The 23,482-nt window shown below is 42.2% G+C and overlaps 1 protein-coding gene across 5 annotated transcripts in view; it reads left to right on the forward strand.

Moving 5' to 3' along the window:
• Positions 1 to 15,353, forward strand: part of vps13c (vacuolar protein sorting 13 homolog C) — a 52,854-nt gene extending 37,501 nt beyond the window's left edge. For 4 of the 5 annotated variants that reach the window (XM_085409133.1, XM_085409202.1, XM_085409268.1 and 1 more), the window contains 10 exons: positions 4,443 to 4,556; positions 4,709 to 4,784; positions 4,893 to 5,056; positions 5,137 to 5,182; positions 5,651 to 5,774; positions 8,720 to 8,834; positions 10,940 to 11,031; positions 11,121 to 11,244; positions 11,383 to 11,466; positions 14,466 to 15,353. In XM_085409133.1, the coding sequence (XP_085265259.1) occupies positions 4,443 to 4,556; positions 4,709 to 4,784; positions 4,893 to 5,056; positions 5,137 to 5,182; positions 5,651 to 5,774; positions 8,720 to 8,834; positions 10,940 to 11,031; positions 11,121 to 11,244; positions 11,383 to 11,466; positions 14,466 to 14,567 (1,041 nt within the window). In that variant the 3' untranslated portion in view covers positions 14,568 to 15,353. The other variant, XM_085409428.1, reaches the window with a different exon arrangement.
• Positions 15,354 to 23,482: the final 8,129 nt, after the last annotated feature.

Consider the following 23,482-nt stretch of genomic DNA (forward strand, 5'->3'; position numbering starts at 1 on the left):
AGGAATTGGTGCGCAAATTATCATCACTCACCAATCAGTGCTGTCGCTCTCTATACACAGTTCGCGCGATTGCAAAGTGAAAGCAAAAAACAAGCGCAAATTCAAACGCAATTTCAATATGTCACATATTGACAGTGGCTCACCGATGCCAATGACATAATTACCCAGCTACATTTCCGAAAGAATGCAAAAGCATTGACATATATTTTTCCTTCCTACAATAGCCCGACGGGCAGGGCAGAGATAGATTTTGGTAGCCTGACTGGGGTTGCAAAATCGCTAGCCCGACATCCCGGGGCTAGCGATTTTGCGAGCCCTGTATCTGATTGAGGAATCACTCATCTTTGGAAAAGAGAGTTTATTACAGAGAAATGGCTCTTTCCAAAATAAAAGCTATACTATACGCTTCTTCTGGGCTATATTCTCAGCAGCATATTGTAGCGGGTCAGGGCTGTTTGTACAGTTATGTTTTGTTTATGTTGCCATAGTGACGGGTGACGCCCTCTCGCTGCGACGGTGTGTCCTTCCGGGGTCAGAGGGCACCCTGTGTGGTGGTGTTGTTGCTGTGCGGTTGCCGCGCTGAGCAGTTAGCTAGCGGCAGTGTTCTTCTGCAGATGTCAATAAACAGCTGTGCTCCCTGGCTAGCTCACGGGAAGCAAGACCAAACGACACCTCCGTCTCCTCCTTGTCTGAGCTCGCCACATTGGTGTCAGAAGTGGGATGATGGTGGCACCCCATGTTCTGACCCGAGTGACTTTTCCCCCGCCGGTCGTGACCGGCCGGTGCGCCAAAAGAAGGCACCTGGACATTTGCAGGACTTTGTGTGGGGTAATGGGGTCGTCGGGGACGACTGACCCCTTAGGTGGGGGCTATGTAGCGGGTCAGGGCTGTTCGGGGTTCTGTTTGTACAGTTATGTTTTGTTTATGTTGCCATAGTGACAGGTGACGCCCTCTCGCTGCGACGGTGTGTCCTTCCGGGGTCAGAGGGCGCCCTGTGTGGTGTTGTTGTTGTTGCTGTGCGGTTGCCGCGCTGAGCAGCTCCCTGGCTAGCTCACGGGAAGCAAGACCAAATGACACCTCCGTCTCCTCCTTGTCTGAGCTGTCTGTGTGGAGCGCTCAGTGGATCTGCGCTCCACAGTGCAGCCTAGGCGGAGTAGTCGAACGCAGATTCACTGAGCGCTCAACACAGACAGCATCGTCAGAAGGAAGAGCGCAGGGCAAGCTAGCGAGACAGAAGTTAAGCTCTCCTTGCAACATGGCAAATTGAATCTCCCCCACCCTCATTCAGATCTGGCGTTTGGAATTATTTTGGTTTTCATGTGACATATGACCCTGAAGGTAAGCGCGTCATGGACAAAAGTAAAACAGTATGTTGGATGTGCCACGCAATGCTCAATTACATGGGTGGGAACTAGTGTGTTAGCGCAGTTAGCTCGTTAACGTGTTGGCCGTCTAGCCCCACGCACAGGCGATCAGGGGTAGCTCGTTAACGGAGATTTGCCGTGTTGTGGCGTTAATGTCATTTCAACGAGATTAACGCTGACAGCACTAGTGGGAACACAACGAATATGACTGCACGTTTACGCCGACATCATCCTAGCGCAAAGACAAGTGGAAGCAGACAAAAACAACAAGCATGCTACAAACTTTACTCGAGTCATTTAGACAGCCGTTAGCACAGGATTCTCCTTATGGGGACCTGATATGTTTAATATTGTGGCGAGCTCAGACAAGGAGGAGACGGAGGTGTCGTTTGGTCTTGCTTCCCGTTAGCTAGCCAGGGAGCACAGCCGTTTATTGACATCTGCAGAAGAACACTGCAGCTAGCTAACTGCTCAGCGCGGCAGCCGCACAGCAACAACAACAACACCAACACACAGGGCGCCCTCTGACCCCGGAAGGACACACCGTCGCAGCGAGAGGGCGTCACCTGTCACTATGGCAACATAAACAAAACATAACTGTACAAACAGCCCTGACCCGCTACAATATGCTGCTGAGAATATAGCCCAGAAGAAGCGTATAGTATAGCTTTTATTTTGGAAAGAGCCATTTCTCTGTAATAAACTCTCTTTTCCAAAGATGAGTGATTCCTCAATCAGATACAGGGCTCGCAATATCACTAGCCCGACGTCCTGGGGCTAGCGATTTTTCCAGTCGGGCTACCAAAATCTATCTCTGCCCTGCCCGTCGGGCTGTTGTAGGAAGGAAAAATATATGTCAATGCTTTTGCATTCTTTCAGAAATGTAGCTGGGTAATTATGTCATTGGCATCGGTGAGCCACTGTCAATATGTGACATATTGAAATCTCGTTTGAATTTGCGCTTGTTTTTTGCTTTCACTTTGCAATTGCGCGAACTGTGTATAGAGAGCAACAGCACTGATCTGTGAGTGATGATAATTTGCGCACCAATTCCTCTGACATCGTCTTATTAATCGTTAGCTTACTATGCAAACATGACAAGTGAACTCTCCCGCAGCTTAAACATATGGGAGGTTGATCGCGCAGAGAATCGTTGACCGTTATGTGTGCGTGTGTAAAAGCAGCAGGATATATATTTTAGTTCTGCTGAGCCAAATAAGACAGGTCAGGGTGAAGAAGTGACAGCCAAAGAAAAGTTCACCACAAAACGGAGAAGTTATGACAAATCAGACTATAAGGCAAAAAGAAAGTGCAGCTTTATGGTTTCATGGACAAAAGAATTTCTGTGGCTGCAATATGACGAGCTAAATAACCAGGGCTGCACATAAGTGGTCCGCAGGTGCGCATTCACTGTCAAAAAAAAACAAAAAACGTGCACAAGATATGAAGTTGCAACGCGTGTTTGCATACATAAGATTTTCTGGAGGAGGACAGACATTTGTTTAGAACTCTTAAAGATGTCGAAGAAGCTCCTTTGAGCAATTACTGTGATGTTCCTCCACCTCCAAACAAATGTCAGAAGGAGTCCGAACCACAAAAGAAGCACGTATTCTCGGAAAAGTGGTTGCAGGAGGTGAGCTGGCTTCAAACAAATGATGAACGCACAGAGATGTGGTGCGGAATGTGCCGTGAAAATCCCACTCTAGGACAAAAACACTGCTTTTTATATGGACGCAAACGCGCGTTGCAACTTATCTGGTGCGCGTCTTTTATTTTGACAGTGAATGCGCACATGCGGATGTGCACCCGTGTAAATAACAATGTTCTGCCGGGTGTGTTGTTGGTTTTCTCTCGATTTCTGAGTCGACAAGCGCCTTTGTTACTGGGACCAGTCATTTTAAGAAAGGCCCCCATTAGAACCCATGAGAAATGCAAGAAATGCATTATTGCTCAGTCTGCATTATCTTTCCCAGAACAAACACCAATTGCAAATAACATACTAAAAATAAACCTGAAAATCTGTTTAGAACAGCGTACTATGTTGCAAAGAGTGAACGACCACTGGCAAAATTTAGCAGTCTTTGCAAACTTCAAAAAGCAAATGGCCTCGATCTTGGTTCCACTTGTCTCTTACCCCTGACTTCAGTGGAAATTTCAAATTCAGGATCTGACACAGACTGATTCATGTCCTACACAGTTCTTACAAGTTCATAGAAATTTCTGTTCAATTAGAACCAAATATTTGAGTTGATGATTGTAATTTTTATACAATGTTGTAATTTGTTTTTCAACAATTTTTTGATTAATGTTTTGTTTCGTTTACAATATTATACTTTAATGTATAATATTGTAAAGGAAACAAAACAGGAAACAAAACATCAATCAAAAAATTGCTCTCTTTTTTATTCGGACTACTTACATTTATTTTGGGCTACTAAAAACTGAAGAGTCCCTGCCCGAAGGGCTACCAGGGATTTTGAAATTTTGAGAGCCCTGAGATAGATTATTTTTTTAAATTACTTTTGTTTCAGCAACATTAAATTTAAAAACTGTACTTTTGAGTTAAAATATATATTTATAATTTTAATAAATGACAAATTAAAAAGGCATGAACATTTTTTTTGTATCGAAAAAATATCGAACCGTGACACCAAAGTATCGAACCGAACCGTGAATTTTGTGTATCGTTGCACCCCTGTCTGGTTTTATTACTATGTGCATATTAGTATTGTACAGCACTTTGGTCTACCAGGTGTGTTTTTAAAGTGCTATATAAATAAATAAATGATGATGATGATGAACATTTAACAAATTTGATCACGTGGACATTAGTATTAAACCTGTGTTAAATTCTGAAAGCGTCTCTGCAGAAGCAAAAGGCAGATAATCTGTGTTTTTACCCCTCAGCTGTAAAAGGTTGACGGGCATCTAACTTTGGGAATGCGATAACTTGAGAACGAAGCAACGTAGGATTTTCAAATTGATGCCATAGGTGTATCTACAACGAGGCTGGGGGGCACCATTGGTCGTATTTTAAAATCTCAAGAAAGAAAACCTGGTGTCTTTCTCTGCCTGCAGTTCCTGAAGCAGATGTATGTTCTGGTTCTGGGTCTGGACGTGCTGGGAAATCCATTTGGACTGATCCGAGGTCTGTCTGAGGGGGTGGAGGCCTTCTTCTACGAGCCCTTCCAGGTAACTCATCCTGAACTACACGACGACGTAATCGACTTTTTTCTGATAGTTACCAGGAAAGATTCTGATGTCAGTCTTATTTTTGGATCATGAGCTGAGAAACTGACAGGCAGGAGAATCCAGATGAAATAAAAGTGGTTTGTGTTTGTCAGGGAGCCGTTCAGGGTCCGGAGGAGTTTGCTGAAGGTTTTGTGATCGGTGTCCGCAGCCTGTTGGGCCACACAGTCGGTAAGAAAGCCAGAGGCATGATGGATGCGCAGTGACTGATTTAATGCCAACCAGGACAGATGATGACCACTGCGATCAGTATTATTAGCGAGCTGATTCCTCGTGCAGGTGGCGCCGCAGGCATGGTTTCCAAGATCACGGGATCGGTTGGTAAAGGTCTGGCAGCCATCACTATGGATAAAGAGTACCAACAGAAGCGACGTGAGGAGATGAACCGACCACCCAAAGACTTTGGAGAAAGTCTGGCTAAAGGAGGAAAAGGACTGCTGAAGGTACAGAGTGACAGAGTTCAGAGGTTTGTGTGTCCTGATGTGAGCCCGATGCAGTTCAGTAACAGTTCTTGTTTCTGCAGGGAGTTGTGGGCGGAGTAACCGGCATCGTCACCAAACCTGTGGAGGGTACGTGCTCCTCTGCCGTGAAACCCACACTGCTGCTGCAAACACTCAGTTTGGGGGTGAAGGGAAAAAGAAGAGAGCAGAGAGACTTTGCTTGATGGAGACAGACAAAATGTTACCATGAATGTTGAACTCAGCTTTATCCAGTGTGCCCATATGTCTTCTGTAAATATATGCAAATTGGTGCAAATCTACAGCAGATACGAACTTTGAGCTTTCGCATAGTGACGTTTACTAGTTACATTTTGACCATATTCACCTGTAGAGTCTCCATCTGAAGGAAAACAGAAACATGTTCTTTGCAGCAGAGTGCAGTACACTACTGTGAGTGATGATGAAATTCAACACCCAGACTAACCTGAATTAGATTAGATCCCCTTTCTGTCAGAGAAATGCAAGAAAACCCAAAACTGCAAATGTAGACTCTGGAGCTGCAGAGGATCAGAGCAGTTACTCTGTCTTTCTCTGTAGGAGCGAAGAAGGAGGGAGCAGCGGGTTTCTTTAAGGGGATCGGTAAAGGTCTGGTGGGGGTGGTGGCTCGGCCGACAGGCGGCATCGTGGACATGGCCAGCAGCACCTTCCAGGGCATCCAGAGGTATTTGCTTCAAGCTTTCGTCCGTGTCCAGTTTTTATTTTCACTCTTCAGTCTGTCAGTGACTCTGTTTATTCGTACTTTGTCTCCAGTATTTTGCAGACTGAAGAACTTCCTGTGTTTTCTGTGTGCTTCTTAATGTGTTGTTTGTCTGCTCACTAATTTCTGCTTTTGTTTTCTGTCTCGTGTCGTTGTTGCCGGGAGTTTTGTTCATTGGTTTCTTGCTGTTTTGGTGTGTGAGTATTTCACATGAAGCATGTTAAAGCCGAACTCTTTAATCGCTGCCTGAGAGCTGAACTGTAGATCTGTTACAGAGGTTCAGGACTAGTTTTCCCCTTTTTAAATGTTTGGGTAGCATTCATTGTTGCACCAGATAAAACCTGATCAGACCTGATGAAGCAGTAGTGAGGGGGTCGAGCTTTAACCTGCGGCACTTTGACGTTTGCATGTTGACTGTTGCGGCAGATGGACGGTAAGTCGCTGCATCGTGTCAAGAGTTTAAACTGATTCATGCTCATCATGTCACCCACCATCAGTCTGCCTCTGCTGCCCCTTCCCCTTTCTTAAACCCACCAGCTCGTGGCAGCATTGTGATTCAGAAAGCCACACCCCCGAGGAGAGTCACAGGTCCTGCTTGTAAAGAGATCCGAAGTGCTTCATGCATTTACATCGTGAAAATTGAAAACATTTGTCTGCTTGGTCCTCGCAGTTTCCCTTCCGTTGTTTCCCACACGTAGACTTAACCTTAGCAGGTCACCCTGTGTCAACAACCAGCCAGTGTGGCGACTCTTTTTAGCATTTGTTCTGTCTTCGTCCCTCCACAGTCTATTTCACACCCTCATCCCTATTTTCAGGTCCCAGGTTTGAATCCACTGTCTGGGCTGTCTGCATGGGTCCTCCAGTCGTGCAGACATGCAGTTATTGGGCTTAGGGTGATTCTAAATTGCCGACCTCCCTGTGGGTTTGGCTGTCCAGCATTGCGGCAACACGATGATGGATTTAGAGTTAATCGACAGGATGAGAGGCAGCTGATCAGTTATTTATTTGTCACTCATAAAATATGTGTAGATACATTTATTGATTCATTAAGAGGCCATGTGGACAAACCCATCTCTGCTAATCTATGGGAAACACTGTGTTCACGTCCTGCTGACGTTTCTGCAGGTATATAACCGAGGACAGATGAGTTTCTGTATACACTTACCTTAATCTCACCACTGAGTACTTTAAAGTCTGCAGTAACCTCTGTTGTCCCACCTGCCAGTGAATCTCAAAGCATCACCTGGTCTCTCCTCGGGGATTGGCTGACTGAATGGTCACATGGTTCTTCCAGCCTGAGTTTGGCACCTTGGTTCATACTGATTGTGTAAAGAAACACTAACGGCCACGGTGTTGGTTTGTTTGAGGTGACGCTCGCACTAAAAACAGCTTTGAGCTGCATCAAAGAGAAAACTGCACTGCAAAGTTAAAGTACTGCTAAATATTTTTAAATACTAGTTGATTATTTCCATCTACATAGTACATTCTGAACATGTTAGGCGATGGTTCAGATTTAAAATATACGTGGCAGTAATTATAGATACTAGGAAGCAGGTGACAAATAATAATATCAAGTGTCTCATGAAGGTTCTGGGCCAGCGCTCTACCGGAGGGATGCAAATCATTCTTACTAAAGACATTCCCCTATTTGGATATCAACATCTGTCTTCTATATGCTCTTCTATCAGGACAGAGATATTTGGGATAAAGGTAGAACAACTCTGTGTACATCAGCAGTGACCTTTGCGTTTTGTCTTTAACTAGTCTTTTGTCCACACATTTAAGTAGAAAGAAATACTTTGAAATGCCCAAAACATTTCCCAGGAACCTTATCAACCTTCATCCTCCTCCCCCTCCTCCGTATGGAGGACACATCTGTCCTGTGACACGTCAGTCGGTTCATGATAACCTGTTGAATGTTACCGTTTCACGCTGTCACTGTAGAGGTCACCAAAGGTGAGATATCGCACCTGACGGAAGCTTCTCGCAGCATCGTGCGCATTAGAAATGAACCTGCTTCACTCTGAATGCGCTTCAGGGTTGAACTGCAACCTCGTTTCCAAAAAGGTTAGGACAAATATGAAGTTAAAGGAAAACATTTAAAATCTTTATTTGACTGAAAATGGATCAAAAAGACAACACTGAGTGTAATCAGTGGTACAAAATGACAGATAGATGCAGTAGTTTCTACAATTTAGAGAAAAAGTACTTCTTAAAGAATGAATTTAACAACATTAGAAGATCCACAGAATCCATAATTCTCTGTTCATAAACAGCCACTGGAAATATACACACAGGAGGCTCTGCTGAATAAGTGAAATAGAAAATTGTTTGGCTTCCAAAAGCACAGCAAGTGTTGGTAGAAGAATGAGTGACTCTTTACCGCCTCAAAGTCTGTGGCAGGTTTCAAACTGACCTGGTGTGCATCAGACGAGGGTGAGGTCTCTGCCCGTGCAGCAGCTCTTGGAACAATCTGGAAACAAGCCCTAGCTTTATTAATAGTGACATAATTCGTCACTACGGGGACAGAGTTAACATTAAACGCGTCCATTTAGCTTTCAAGAACTGAGAAAAATGTTTGTTTCAATATTTGATCTCTTACCTTTAAGATATTTTCAGTTAAATACAGACTTTAAATGGTTTGCAGATGACTGTTCTGTTTTGCTGTACATTTTGCACAGTGCACCAACATTTTTGGAAACGGGGTTGTAGCAGATCCAACTCTCAGGGCTCATTTTGTAGAAACGACTAGTCAGCATGCCGACTGATGATGCTTCAACTTCACTTCCACCATATGAAGTTATTAAGCTTCAGCAGGAAGGCACAGAAATGAGTCTGTTTCAGTTTCTGTAGCACTAGAATAATTTTTCAAGTGCGTCTCTGTTTTCCCGCGTGTGTTGTGATTTCAGGGCGGCCGAGGCGACAGAGGAAGTGACCAAGCTACGGCCGGTGCGTCTGATCAGGGAGGATGGGATCATCAGGCCGTATGACCTGACCGAGTCGCAGGGATTCGACCTTTTCCAGGTTCGATCGCTTTGACCGTTTTGCTCCATAACGACCCGATGTTGCTTGCTGAGAGGAAGCAGGTGTGGTCTTCTGCTGTTAAAAACAAAAACAGTTCTGCCCCAAAACCAATCAGCAGATAAAAATCCAAAACTGCAGCAGCTCTGAACACACACTCCGGATATTTATGAATTAAAAACAAGCTGAGCCAAAACACACATTCACTGTGAACACAGTCTACACCCAGCAATCAGGCAGACATCAGAAAGCAGGAGAAACGAGATATGAGGAATCAGATCTCAGCTGCTGGAAAACACACCAGAAAAACTTTATTCTGGAGCTGCTAATATATTGTGTGTCTGTGCTTCTAACCCCTTTTTTTTTCTTTCTTTTTTGTTTTTCTTCTTGTGTTGGTGCCACATGCAGCCTGAGGAGGAATAATCGTGTTCGTTTGGGCGGATCAACTTATCAATCAAGTGCTTTGAAAGACTATAATCCTGTCTATGACTAATAAAATGTTTATGGTTCAATTCCTCATCCTATAATATTCTATAATAGTCTATATTATTGTTATATCCACATTGATTCTGGATATTGAGATGATTCAGGTTTCTATGCATGCCAAAACTAATCTCTCTTCTCATACCTCAAACATTTCTACACTCAGCTCTCAGTTTATTACTTTTTCTACACAAAACATTTCTGCTTTTAGTTTTTTATTTCTGTTTATAAACAATAGTTTTTAAATGACCCTTTTTGTTTATAGCCATTTATTACATATTGTTTATTCAGACAAGACTAGCAGGTGGTGAAATTATTTTGCTATAAAGCTGAGATACATGTCCGTGTAGAGCTTACCGATATTTTTGTATCGTTCTGTAGCGTCAGCTTTAAATTCATTCTGAACTTGTATATGAACACTTGCTGTTTAATATTTGTGTCTTTGTGATGATGTACTCTTTGTACGACTCAGTCTGCATGACCTCTGTTGTGTCTGCACTAACGTCACCTCTGAGTGTTTGTCAGCTGAGAGCGTGTCGCTGTCTGTAAGATTTGTGTTTAATAAAAATTCTTACTCACACCTTTCTTTTTCCAAATGCAGGGCTTGGTGGGAGGGGGCGGGGCTGTCGCCTTTACTGTCAGCATGTGGTTAGAAGAGTAACGACTCACTAACACGTGCTTTCACAGAATCACGCTATCACACACTCTGGTTCCGATCCTTCTTTTGAAGTAGGTCAGATTTCTCTCAGAGGGCGTGTTTGGTTTGCGTATACGTCTTTTAGTGTGCTTGGCAACATGTTAGCATCCTCGGCCATATAGAAGTGTGTGTATAGCTCCTCTGATACGTCCACAGTTTCCTCTCTCTTCTTCTGGTGGTGGGTTTGCTTCACTGGTTAATTAGTTATGGTTTATTCCACAAAACGGGATCACTTTTCACGCTTATTAACATTTCTGCTGTTAATCGAAGCATTCGGTGTCATGCTTTCAGAATTTCCTCCATCTGGCATCTGCACAAAAAGTTTGGGGTTCTCCAAGGAGAACGGTGTTTTTAAAGGATTATTACAAATAGTCGTATAGTTGGACTGCAAGTGTTTCAGAAAGATGCTCTACTTCTCACCTCATATAAGTCTGAATAAATACTTTCCTGTGAGATTAAGGTCTCGTTTGTTGGTTTCAGGATGTCCTTAATGCAAGATTATGTTCCTTTTATGAAAAAGCAGGATATATTTTAGGACAGGTCTATCTTTGATTTGGTTAATCTTTTTTTTTTTTTTTCCTGAGACAGATCCTTCCCTTCGCTATGAAGTCCTGTCGCAAATAAAAATAGATGCCAGCAACAAAAATGCCAAACCTGAACCTTCAGAATCTCCAAAACAATCAAACATGTCAGCTTGCTTCCTCCTTTTATATATAGCCGATTCTTTCATACTGTTAAATGTCCTTGTTTCAACTAGAAGTCATCCAGCAACGAGCTACACCGCATGGTAAAATCCACCTCTTGGTGCATCAGTGTGGACCCTGTATGGTTTTACTGAACGACGGGGTCACCTTATGTTCATGTATAATGTTCAGATTCAAACCGCAGGTGGTCGGTAAATAAAACCTGGGAGTCTTTGTGTTTCCAGCGATCAGAGATCAAACAGCTGAAGGGTGAAGTGTTCAGAGATCACTGTCTGTATCCTGGACACAGAAAGACCAACATCATCGTCACCAACAGGTAAAACCTGTTGTTATTTTATTGTGTTTTTTCGTTGCTGATTGTCAGCATGTGTCGTTGCTTACGGTGTCGTTGTTGTTTTTGTGCAGGAGGGTTTTGTGTGTTAAGGAGATAGAATTTGTGGGTCATTTCAACAAAGAGTGGGAATGTTTGTATGAGAACATCTGTCGACTGCCGGCTGTGGTGGGAAGTGAGCTGAAGATTTACAGCAAGGTACCAAAATAAACCTCTGAATAAAACTCGAATTCATCGGCCACATTTGTCTGCTGTTTAATCAGGAAGGTAACAATTAAGATTAGGTGTGAGGTCACATCCTGTAACCATGTTACATTTCAATGTCTTGTGTCTCAGGAGCAGCAGAAGCTGTCGTTTTCAAAGAGAGATGGTCAAGAGTTTGTGAGGAGCGTTCAGCTCAACGACCCTAACACTGCTCAGGTACTGTGTGTGTGTGTGTGTGGGTCTGTGAGGCTGCAGCACATTCTGACTTCAATATGGACCAAAGCTGATAGCAGCTTCCTGCTCAACTTCGTTTACAGTAGCATGTGGAGGACTACAAAGCAAGAGTAATGGCAAAGTGTGCTGTGTCAAGTTTAAAGTCAGTGTAACCATGGTAACTCATGCTGAATACATGACCTGGTTGGGACGAGGTTATATTCAGAGTCCACTTTCTGTTGTTCTTTTGTCGTAGCTGGTTTAAGTGCATTACAGACTGTTTGCTGGAGGAAAATGTTTCACATTGGTTCCCTGCAGAGCTGTAAAACCAGCAGATTTATCTGCGACAGCACATTGTTAGTGAAATTTTCATGTATCCATTTGAAGATTCTTTTTTTTTTTACATTTAATTCTAATGTGCTGTTAAGTCTCTTTCACACTGTTTAACATGCAGCTCTTAGAACACAACACACACACATACCTGCTAAATCAGTCAATTTAGTCTCACTCTGATCTGCAGACAAACTAAAGTGATTTCCTCATCTCCTGTATCAGGCTGTGGGACAGCAAGCTTTAATATTTAAATGTATCTGGTTTAAAGTTTCAGAGCTCTCCTGTGCAGTCATAATTTTGGAGAGCGCACGCAGCCGTAACATTATTAACTTGAACTGAAAGCAGGCTAAGGAAAGCCTGAACACTGTTCATTGTAAACCTCTTGGGTCGATTATTTATCGAAGCTGCATCAAGCTACACAGTAGGTGAGAGCTAGAAGTCCGGCACAAGAGCAGCATTAGCATTCATGTCAATTTTCAAAATAAAAGACCAGGTCCAGATTAAACGCTCCACTTTTGAACAGCTTCTGGTGGGATTTCAAATTGTAAGGAGGACGGAACCAAATTCCATCAGAGACGCACAGAAAGCAGGAGACAGGAGGAGGTTTTAACTATTTATTGACGAACTCGCACTTAATGGAGTAAATAAGGACAGTTATGGTGTTTACCTAAGGCAGGTGTGACGTGTGCAGCACATAACAGTATTAATGAGCTCAGTTTGGCCCCAATAACAGCGTGAAACAAGCAGTAATAATCACCAAAACAAAGACTGTTTATGTCTGCGTGAGCAAACCTGAGGCATTGCAAATTACACTGCTTCCTCTTTACGTGCTACAAACTAACCACGCTCGCCTCTGTGTTGCACATTAACCCTGCTTTCGTCTGTGTGCTACATAATAATCCTAACTCACTTCTGCATTTTGCAAAAAGTTCTGCTTACTTTGTCATGCTACAAAGTTACCACAAACCTCTCGACAACTAACCCCACTCACTGTGGGGGGTTGCTAACGTACAGGCCCTGTCCAAAAAATTTGAATATCATGGAAAAGTTTATTTATTTCCATAATTTCATTCAAAACTTTCATAGATTATAGATTCAGGGCCCACGACTTAAACGATTTCAAGTACTTAGTTGTTCATTTGTACATAATAAACCCACGAAAACAGGATTTCAAAAAATTAGAATACTGTGAAGACATCACCATTTACTTCTCAGTTTTTGCAGGAAAAAAAGAAAAAATTAGGATCAAATCAGTCAAAATGTGGTATTTTCAAAATGATATGTTAATCTTCAATACTTGGTTGGGAATCCCGTCGCCGGAATCACTGCTTCGATGCGCCGTGGCCTTGATGCAATCGGCCTGTGGTGTTGCCTGGCAGTTATGGAAGCCCAGGTGTTCTTGATGCTTGCTGACGGCTCTTCTTTGTTTTGTTCTGGTGGACCTCATTTTCCTCTTGATACCCCACAGATTCTCAATGGGGTTTAGGTCCGGCGAGTAGGCTGGCCAGTCAAGCACTGTGATGGCATGGCAATCAAACCAGGTTTTGGTGCTTCTGGTGGTATGTGCAGGGGCCAGGTCCTGCTGGAAGATGAAATCTGCATCTCCATACAGATCCTCAGCAGAAGGAATCATGAAGCCCTCTAAAACATTCTGGTACACTGTTGTGGTGACCTTGGATTTAAGAAAGCAGAGTTTACCAATACCTGCACCGGACATTGCACCCCAAAACATGACTGACTGTGGATATTTCACACTGGATCTCAAGCAGCATGGGTTCTGTTTCTCACCCGTCTTCCTCCAAACCCTTGGACCTTGATTCCCGAATGAAAGGCACAATTTACTTTCATCAGAAAAGAGGACCTTTGACCACTGGCCACCAGTCCAGTCCATCTTCTCCTTGGCCCAGTTGAGTCGCTTCTGACGTTGGCTCAGGTGCAGAAGTGGTTTTGAAGCTTTGACTCCTGCCTCATTCCACCCTTTCTGGATCTCTGACAGATTCTTGAATCTTCTGTCTGATAATCTGCTGAAAGCCCCCGTCATCTCTTCTGCTGGTGCATCTTCTACTGCCACATTTTGCCCTTCCTCTGGACTTTCCATTGATATGCTTGGACACAGCACTGTGAACAGCCAGCCTCCTTAGCTATGAACCTTTGTGGCTTACCCATCCTATGGAGGGTTCCAATGATGCTCTTCTGGCCTGTTGTCAAGTCTGAAGTTGTCCCCATATTGAACCTAACTGAGGCAATTGGGTCAAAGTGAAACAATTTAATGACACTTGGGAAAACCTGTGCAGGTGCTTTGAGTTTAGTAGATGAGTTCGTGGGTTTATTATGTACAAATAAACAACAGTACTTCAAATTATTTAAGTTGTGGGCCCTGAATCTATAATCTATGAAAGTCATGAAAGGAATTATGGAAATAAATAAACTTTTCCATGATATTCAAATTATTTGGAAAGGGCCTGTATACTCACATTATTTGTTGAGTTGTTTTTTTGTTAATCTGAGGTGAATTTAGTGCATTTAAATAAAAATCACAGAATGGATGCCTCAGTATGGGTGAAGCGTCTGTATGGGTGGAAACCTGGGTATGAATGAAAGCCTCGGTGTGGATGTGTGTTGTTTCGTGATGTAACCCTCCCCAACCTGGTTCCTCTCGTTCCCTGCAGAAGCTGCACACCGCCATATTTGATGCTCAGATGGCACAGCGGCAGCATCGCATGGCAAGACAGAAGTCACAGCGCTTCCTGAAACTGGGCAACAAGCAGTGAGGTCACTTCCTGTCTGCAGCTGATTCACAGTAAATATTTGGAAAGCTTGCAGGAAGGTTTCTGTTGCTTTAAGAAATGTAAACGGATTTATGCCGGCACATACATGTGTTCAGTTAAAATGTCCAGTCAGACATTTAGGTTTTTTTCATCATGCTAACATGCTAACAGTGGGAAGCTCTTACTTATCAAATGAAAGAATTATGGGATTGTAGTTTTCTTTTTTGTTGCTTGACACAAAAAAGCTGGACACAGCTGCTGTGATGTCACACGTTGGTTTCTGTAGTTCCGGTTTGAAGCTCAGCTTTGTGTTTCTGAAGAGTAAGAAAGTTGACCTGTGAAACTATTGAATGAGAACAGTGAAGGAAGAAATGAAGTCACAATATTATGAGAAATATTTAATTCCATCCAAATATCTATATCTATATATGCTGGTTGGTTATTTTGTTTTATTACCTTAATTTGTATTTAATTGTTTTTAGTTTAAGTTGTGTTTTGTTTGGGGGGAGGTGTCATTGGCTAGCTGCAACACTTCACGCCCATGATGAATCCATAAAAACACATTGCACTAAAAGACTATTTGATCTAATTGCTAATATGAATGCTGTTGTTCATGTCCAGTTAAATAAACACAAAGATCTCATCAGCTTATCATGAAATAATCCCACTGTTTTAAACATACAGTCAATGTTAACTATTCCAGTTTGACCTGCAGATCTTTGTCTGTTTAAACAGCGCAATGAAACGTGTTTTTTCCTCAAAGACCAGATGAATGTGTTTACATCGTTTCAGACCTGCTGAGTGAAACGAGGAAATCGTTTCACTTTATTTTTATTGGTTTTTTTTTTTGCTGTAACCAAAAGTCTGTATTTGTCTCTGTGCTGATGTTGGGCAGAGGGAGCTCTTTTCTATTGGAAAGGAAAACAAAATACACTGACCTGTAACCTGAACAATTTTCTATAAAGATGACATTGAACTACTTCTGGTGGATATTGTTGTTTTTTGGGGGGATTTTCATGAGTGAGAAATCAGCGATATCACAGCAGCTTCTGGGATGTAATGACAGCCCTCAACTTTTATTTGACATCAGATTAAAGTTCACTATATACTTTAAGTTCACTATTGTCAGAGTAAAAGACTGACCTCCTTCTATTGCTTCACAAGAGTTCAGATCTAACTTATCAACTCAATAAATAACACTGAAAAAATATGATAATTGCATTCTTCATTATTTAACCTGGTGTTCTTATTAACAGTCGTAACAATGGGGCAAGAGGTAAAAGGATACTAAAAGTTAAAATAACACCAGCACCAATCCAAAATCATCTGGACACACCTGCAGATTACATGCTGCCCCCTGGTGGTGAAAGCTTTGGTTAAAATTACAAGGAGGTCATAAAAGAGAAGTACTATTTTCATTATCAAAATATTTCATCAAATCTGAGAGAATGAGTCCTAACTTGGTGCATCACAGACTGAGATTCAAATATTAGTCTGTGACCTGTAAAGAATTACAAACAAAAGCAAGATTTAATCCTAAAGCAAAAACTAATCTGCACTCAGCTTCCCAATGAGATTAGCGGTCCGTCAATTTTCTTTTGCCAATCCAGGGTTCAGGGTCGTCATGAAGCAGGCATGGAGGAGTGCATGGCTCAAGGAGGACCACCGGAGGGGCATCCGTGCCACCCTCCTGGGAAGAGCTGAGGAGAGCCCCAGACGAGGGGTCACCCAGCAGCCACGGAGCAGAAGCCAGAGGGGGAATGCCTCCCCTGCACCCTGGTGACACACCCGCACCCCAAGGCCCTACTTGTGTGGGTGGGTGTGTTGGAGCGGGAAGAGGGAGGCAGCCGGGGATGGGGAGGAAAAGAAGGAGATGCCCCTCCCTGGGGCCAGCTCTCCCGCTGACCCCAGTAGGCACCCCCGTCCTTCGGCACCCACCAAGGCAAGGAAGCCCAGGCCCATCCAGACCGGGGCCTACAGCAGCAGGACCACCCAGCCCGACAGGACCTGGGGGAGCCCACCCGACGCCACTGCTGCACACAGCCACGAGGAGAACACTCTCTAAGAGCAACCAGAGCCACTAACCAGGTTATGACCGCAACCCCTGGGTTAAGCCCTCCAGGGATAACGTCCCTAGGGATTCTCCAGACGCCCTAAGCGTCAAGGTTGATGTGGGACACCTCCACAACAACCACAATGGCGAAGGCGGGACCAAACCACGACCCCCCACCCCCGCTAAGTGATGTAGCCGATCAAAGGAGCCCAGAGGGATTGATGTAATGTGCTGGCAGAGGCTGTCTTGAGACTAATGTGATCTATTATTAGGTTTCTATATTGGCTAGAATTAAGATTTTTATTTTTCCAGTTGATGAGGACCGTTTTCTTGGCGATGCATAGGGCAGTAAAAACCATGTGGACTGTATTAGTTTCTGTAGTGACATCATCCAATTTGCCCAACAAGCACACTAAAGGGGAGGTTGGAATTTTACATTTCAGACACTTTGATAAGTCTTTACTAGGGGTGCAACGATACTTGTATCGATATTGAACCGTTCGATACAGTGCTTTCGGTTCGGTACACATATGTATCGAACAATACAAAGTTTTTAATTTATTATATCAACTTTTCTTCTGATGATGCTGTCTGTGTTGAGCGCTCAGTGGATCTGCGCTCGTCAGTGCAGCCTAGGCGGAGTAGTCAAACGCAGATTCACCGAGCACAGGACAAGGGAGCGAGACAGTTAGCTCGTTAACGTGTTGTCCCGGGGTAGCTCGTTAACGTAGATTTGCCGTGTGGTGGCATTAACGTCATTTCAGATTAACGCTGACAGCACTAGTGGGAACACAACGAATATGACTGCACATTTAGACATCATCCTAGTGCAAAGACAAGTGGAAGCAGACAAAAACAACAAGCACGCATGCTACAAACTTTACCCGAGTCATTTAGACAGCCGTTAGCACAGGATTCTCCTTATGGGGACCTGATATGTTTAATATGCTGCTGAGAATATAGCCCAGAAGAAGCATATAGTATAGCTTTTATTTTGGAAAGAGCCATTTCTCTGTAATAAACTCTCTTTTCCAAAGATGAGTGATTTCTCGAGCAGATGGATTTTTTTTATTATTACTTTGTTGTTTCAGCAACATTAAATTTAAAAACTGTACTTTTGAGTTATAATATATATTTATAATTTTAATAAATGACAAATTAAAAAGGCATGAACAATTTTTTTTGTATCGAAAAAATATCGAACCGTGACACCAAAGTATCGAACCGAACCGTGAATTTTGTGTATCGTTGCACCCCTAGTCTTTACATATCTCGGCCAAAACTTCTGCACTGGTGGACAGAACCAAAGAGCGTGGATGTAATTGTCTGGTGTATTGCCTTGACAGTGTGAGCAGTTGTTGGAAGATGTAAAGCCCATCTGGAACATCCGATGACCTGTATCTCTATGTAGTATTTTATATTGTATTGTATTGTATTAATTGCAGACTGGGATTTCTAATCAATTTAAAGGTTTTTAAGCAAATCTGAGACCAGAAGTTTTGGTCTAAGCTGACTGACAAATCTGCTTCCCACTTTGCAATAGGAAGGGATATTGATTCATCTATTTTAGAAAGTGTTCTGTATATTTTAGACAATAATTTACGGGATTCAAGAGTAAGACAATGTACCGCGCTTGGTGGTGTTTGCAATTCAACTTGACTGAGGTTAAACTGCTTTTTTACTATGGATTTAATTTGTTGATATTCTAAAAATCTTTTCTTGTTGATCCCATATTGTGTAACTAGTCTGTCAAATGGAATAAAGTCTGTTCCTTCTAATATATGTTCTAAGTATTTAATTCCTTTACCACTCCATTCTGGAAAATTAATCATATTATTGTTTTGTAATATGTCAGGGTTGTTCCAGATAGGTGTACGTTTGCATGGGATTAATGAAGACTCCGTTATTTTTAGAAACTCCCACCATGCTGTCAGAGAAGAGCTGATGTTGATGCTTTTAAAGCATTCATGTCTTTTGATGTTTGAGCTGATAAATGGTAGGTCTGAGATCTCTAGATTATTGCATAGTGCCTGTTCAACATCTACCCTGGGCTCATCTAAGAAGGTATGTTTTAACCATCCTGAGATGTACTGAAGCCTGAGAAGTATTGTTGAAAATTAGGCAGATCTAATCCTCCTTTATCCTTGGTTCTTTGAAGCGTTTTTAAGCTGGGTTTATCTTTCCAAAGGAATTTAGAAATATATGAATTCAGAGATCTGAACCAATCTTGTGATGGTTTGTTCGGGATCATTAGAAATAAGTAATTTATTTTTGGTAAGACCATCATTTTTATAGTGGCGACCCTTCCCATGAGTGATATGGGTAAAGATTTCCATCTAGTCAGATCGCCTTCTACTTTCTTTAGAAGTGGGATGTGGTTTAATTTAGTTAGGTCTGAAAGCTTAGGAGAAACATTAATACCTAAATATTTAATATTTCCAGATTGTAGTGGGGCAGAAGAGGAATTATGGAAGGAGCAGTTAATTGGAAGAAATGTAAAAATTGACCAGTTAACTGAATAATCTGAAACTCTTGAAAACCAGTTTATTAGAGTAATTACCTCAGAAAGGTTGGTTTGTGAGTTTTGGAGAAAAAGTAACACATCATCCGCATAGAGACTGATTTTATGTTCTATGTTCTTACATTTTATGCCCTTAATTGTTGTAGCCTGTCTAAATGCTGCTGCTAGTGGTTCGATAAAAATTGCAAACAGTGAAGGGGAGAGTGGGCATCCCTGTCTGGTGCCCCTCAGGAGACAGAAGCTGGAGGATGTCTGGTCATTTGTTCTGACACAAGCTGTTGGGGAATTGTATAATATTCTTAGCCAGTTTATGAAAGAGTTTCCAAAACCAAATTTGTGTAAAGTTGCAAATAAAAATTTCCAGTTAACTCTGTCAAACGCTTTTTCTGCATCTAGAGATAATATTATGGTTTCAATGTTTTTACTGTATGAGTAGTCTATTAAATTAAGTAATCTACCTGTATTTGTTGATGAGTGCCTACCTTTTATGAAACCAGTTTGGTCAGGATGAATTAAGAGGGGGGTTATTTTCTCCAGTCTCTTTGAGAGAGCTTTGCAGATTATTTTGAGGTCTGCATTTATAAGGGATATTGGACGATAGCTTGAGGGAAATAAAGGGTCTTTGTCTGGTTTTAGCAGGAGACTAATGTTGGCAGAATTCATATTTGGTGGTAGTCTGCCATTTTCCTCGATTTCCTGCAACATTCTGTGGAATACTGGTGCCAAAATTGTCCAGAATTCTTTGTAGAATTCTGCAGGAAAGCCGTCTGGACCTGGAGCCTTATTATTAGGCATACTTATCAGCACTTCCTGGAGTTCACCTGGCGTCAGTGGCGAATCCAGTGCCATTGATTGACTGTCTAGTAATTTTGGAAGAGTTACGTTGTCAAGAAACTGATGAATTTCATTTTAGATGGGTTTATTTTTGGTGAATATAAAGTTTCATAGAAATCCCTAAAAATGTTGTTTATTCTTCAAGGGTCATATATTGTGTTTCCAGACAAATCTTTAGCAGCACATATAGTTGTTTTTTCTTTCTTTATTTTTAACTGGTTAGCTAGAAATCGACCGGATTTGTTACTGTGTTCAAAATTCTGCAAGAGAAGTCTTTGTATAAGGAATTGTGGTTTTTTTATTAATAATTTCATATAATTCTAGTTTCGTTTTGCGTATTTTGTTCATTATTTCTTGATCTTGGCCGCACGCGTAGGCTTTTTCTAAGGATTTGATGGTTTTTTTCTAGTTCCTGAATATTTTTGTTTTCTTCTTTCTTTTTGTGTGAGGGGAAAGAAATTATTTTACCTCTCATCACAGCTTTCCCTGCTTCCCATAGAACAGAAGCTGATGTTCCGGGAGTGTCATCATAGTCTAAATATGAAGTCCACTCTCTTTTTGAAATATTTAATAAATTCCTCGTCTTTGAGCAGTGATGTATTAATTTGGGCAGTGATGTATTTAATACACCCAGGACCTTCGTACTGTAAAGCAACATTGATGCCCTGAGTTTGCACTGTGGACATTAAAGAAAAAGTTGTCATATTTCCCTGTACTGTGTGTGTGTGTGTGTGTGTGTGTGTGTGTGTGCACCCTTTCAAGAGATTAACCATCAGCAGGCTACAAGCATGAGATTAGTCCCATTGTAGCTGAACTTAGAAAAGCTTAACACACTGAGTTCAAACTGATGGATACAGAAAAAGACAAAACTCTGAGTAAATGAACAGAAGCTGCAGGTCTGCATCGTGAAGCAGGATTTAGGGTTAGCGTGTCGAGGTTACTCCTGGATTTCCATGGTTACGTTAATTATTTTTCAGTTGAACAACAATTTAAATATGAAAAACCTTTTATTGGGTCAAAAAATCATTTGGTGAACTGAGATGATCTTTTAAAGCTTTTCTTTCAGACCAGCAGGAGGCAGCAGAGACTCTGATCTCTCTCTCTGACGACTGAACCTGGATCAGTTTCACTTTGAGCACTGAGGGAGGTCCAGTCGAGTTTACACCACAATAATGTTCCACTTTAAAGATTTATCTCCGGCTACGACACAGAGAGGAGAAAAAGAAACATTTTGACTGATGTGTGCAACAGCTGTTTACAGACACACACACACACAACCACACACACACTGCGTAAGGTTGTCGCTGCAGGTTGTTGTCATGGCAGTAGGCTAAAAAAATGGCTGAAGATGATTTCCAGATGCTGATGTTTCTGCTGACTCGTTTATATTTTTAAAACAGAGCTGTGAGCTGATTGGTCCATTTTTAAGCTGAAGTGTGAGTCATGGGTCTGCACCTTAAACTGACCCAGAGTCAGTTTACATCAAACTGAAAACCTGAAGACAGACAGCGTAGGAGGAGTTCCCGGTGCATCATGGGTAGGTTCCTCTCAGTAATCTGATCTGAGATCTGCTGCTGAGACAATGGAAACATCTGGAAATTATTCATCAGAGAGCAGAAACAGACCTGAGCTCAGCTGAAGGAGACTGAAGCAGACCACTGGGGCTCCACTGCGCTCCACTCTGAGTCAGATGTTTCTGCTTTCTCAGGGGGTTCATCAGAGATGATTACCCACTCTGGAACTGGAAGTCAAACTGGTTGTAAGCAGCCACATTTCACGTGTCTAAGTTCTGACTGAATCTGAGAAGAATCACAGGTTTTGCCTCTATGGGTGTTTTCATATGTAGTTCTCTTTTAAATGGGATCAATAATATTTGTCCTTATTTTTTGTCATATCTTTACTGTTGCATTGGTGGATGTTCATGTTAGACATGACTCAGACCACACTGCTCTAAATGCTCAGTTTCAGACAGTTTTTTTCTAGCCTTGGATGTGTGTGATGTCAAAAATGGACGGGATCCTTCAGTAAGAGTATTCCCAAAGAGCTATTAGCCAAAATCTCACCATCATGTGTGCCATATCTTTAAAACATTTGAGGACATTGGACAGGTGGACGACAAACGAAGTGGCAGGCCTAAAAAAATGTCTGCAGCTAATAATAATGGATTGCATTTATATAGCGCTTTACAATTCCACTATTCATTCACTCTCACACTCCGGTGGAGGCTATAGTTGTAGCCACAGCTGCCCTGGGGTAGACTGACAGAAGCGAGGCTGCCATATCGCGCCATCGGCCCCTCTGGCCAACACCAGTAGGCAGGAGGTGAAGTGTCTTGCCCAAGGACACAGCGACCGAGACTGTCCGAGCCGGGGCTCGAACCAGCAACCTTCCGGTTACAAGACGAACTGCCAACTCTTGAGCCACGATCACCCCTGATGAACAATAACTAAAAGTTGTGTCTGTAAGAAAGCAAAGATCTGATACAGAAATGTCTCAGTGGAAAAGTGACTGTCAGGCATCCATTCTTAATGAAGAGAAACAGGAAAAGCCTGAGGTACACTTTGCCAAATGAAACATGCAGATGACAAAGAAAGAGATTTCCATATTGGATCGATCCTGCCCGGCTTAACAACAACTGCCTCTGGTTAATTAACCAAAGAAAATGAAAATAAACATAGTACTCCATGACGTGTGCTAATCAGGCTAATTTGGGATGGGTGTTTGAATGTTGAGAATGCCTACTGTTGTATAGTATGAAAGACTGGCGTAACAGTGAGGATGCAAAGAGCAGAGGTAGTGAAGGTAGATGAGTGTCAGAGCTGCACAGAGCAGGTCAGGTACGACAGTGAGTGTCTACAGCCAACTGTAATGGTTTAGGGCTGCATTACAACCTGTGATGTCTGGGACTTTTTCACAATGTATGGAATTATGAATGTAAGAAAGGACAGTCAGATTTGGATTCACCATAAAATACAGTCTGGAAAGAGTGACTGGCAATGGCTTCATTTTTTAGCATGACGATTAATTTTCATGAAGCCTTCATAAATGTACATCAGTGCAATCTCAGGATCATCAGGTGACATCCAATCCAATGTCCAATCCGAGGTGACAGGATAAAGCATTAAAATTGTTTGTGATGAGTGAAGTTCACAGAGTCACACTCAGCTATTTATTATTGATCATTTATTAGCGATGGACAAAAGCGCGCCTCTCCTCTCAGAATAACTCTGACCGACAAATGTGACTTCGGGACCTCGGTCGGCCAATATCTCCTCATTCATCCTGTCTCTATAGAAAAATGCTCTGATTTATAGTTTCTATGACAACAGTTTGACAACTTCCTGTTCCCACAACAGCTGAGAAAGGAAGTGAAGAGTCATTGCGTCTCTGCAGGTTATCATCGCGTGACGACTCTTGTGGTTTTATCGAGTTTGCTTTTTTTGTTTTACACAAAGAGTTTGCTGTGAGTGAAGGTCAGGTGGAACCCGTTTTTATCCAGCTGCTATAAAT

Source organism: Rhamphochromis longiceps, linkage group LG1 (genome assembly GCF_057381845.1).
Source record: "Rhamphochromis longiceps isolate RC_006_pf linkage group LG1, R_longiceps_female_GT1.1, whole genome shotgun sequence".
Lineage (NCBI taxonomy): Eukaryota > Metazoa > Chordata > Actinopteri > Cichliformes > Cichlidae > Rhamphochromis > Rhamphochromis longiceps.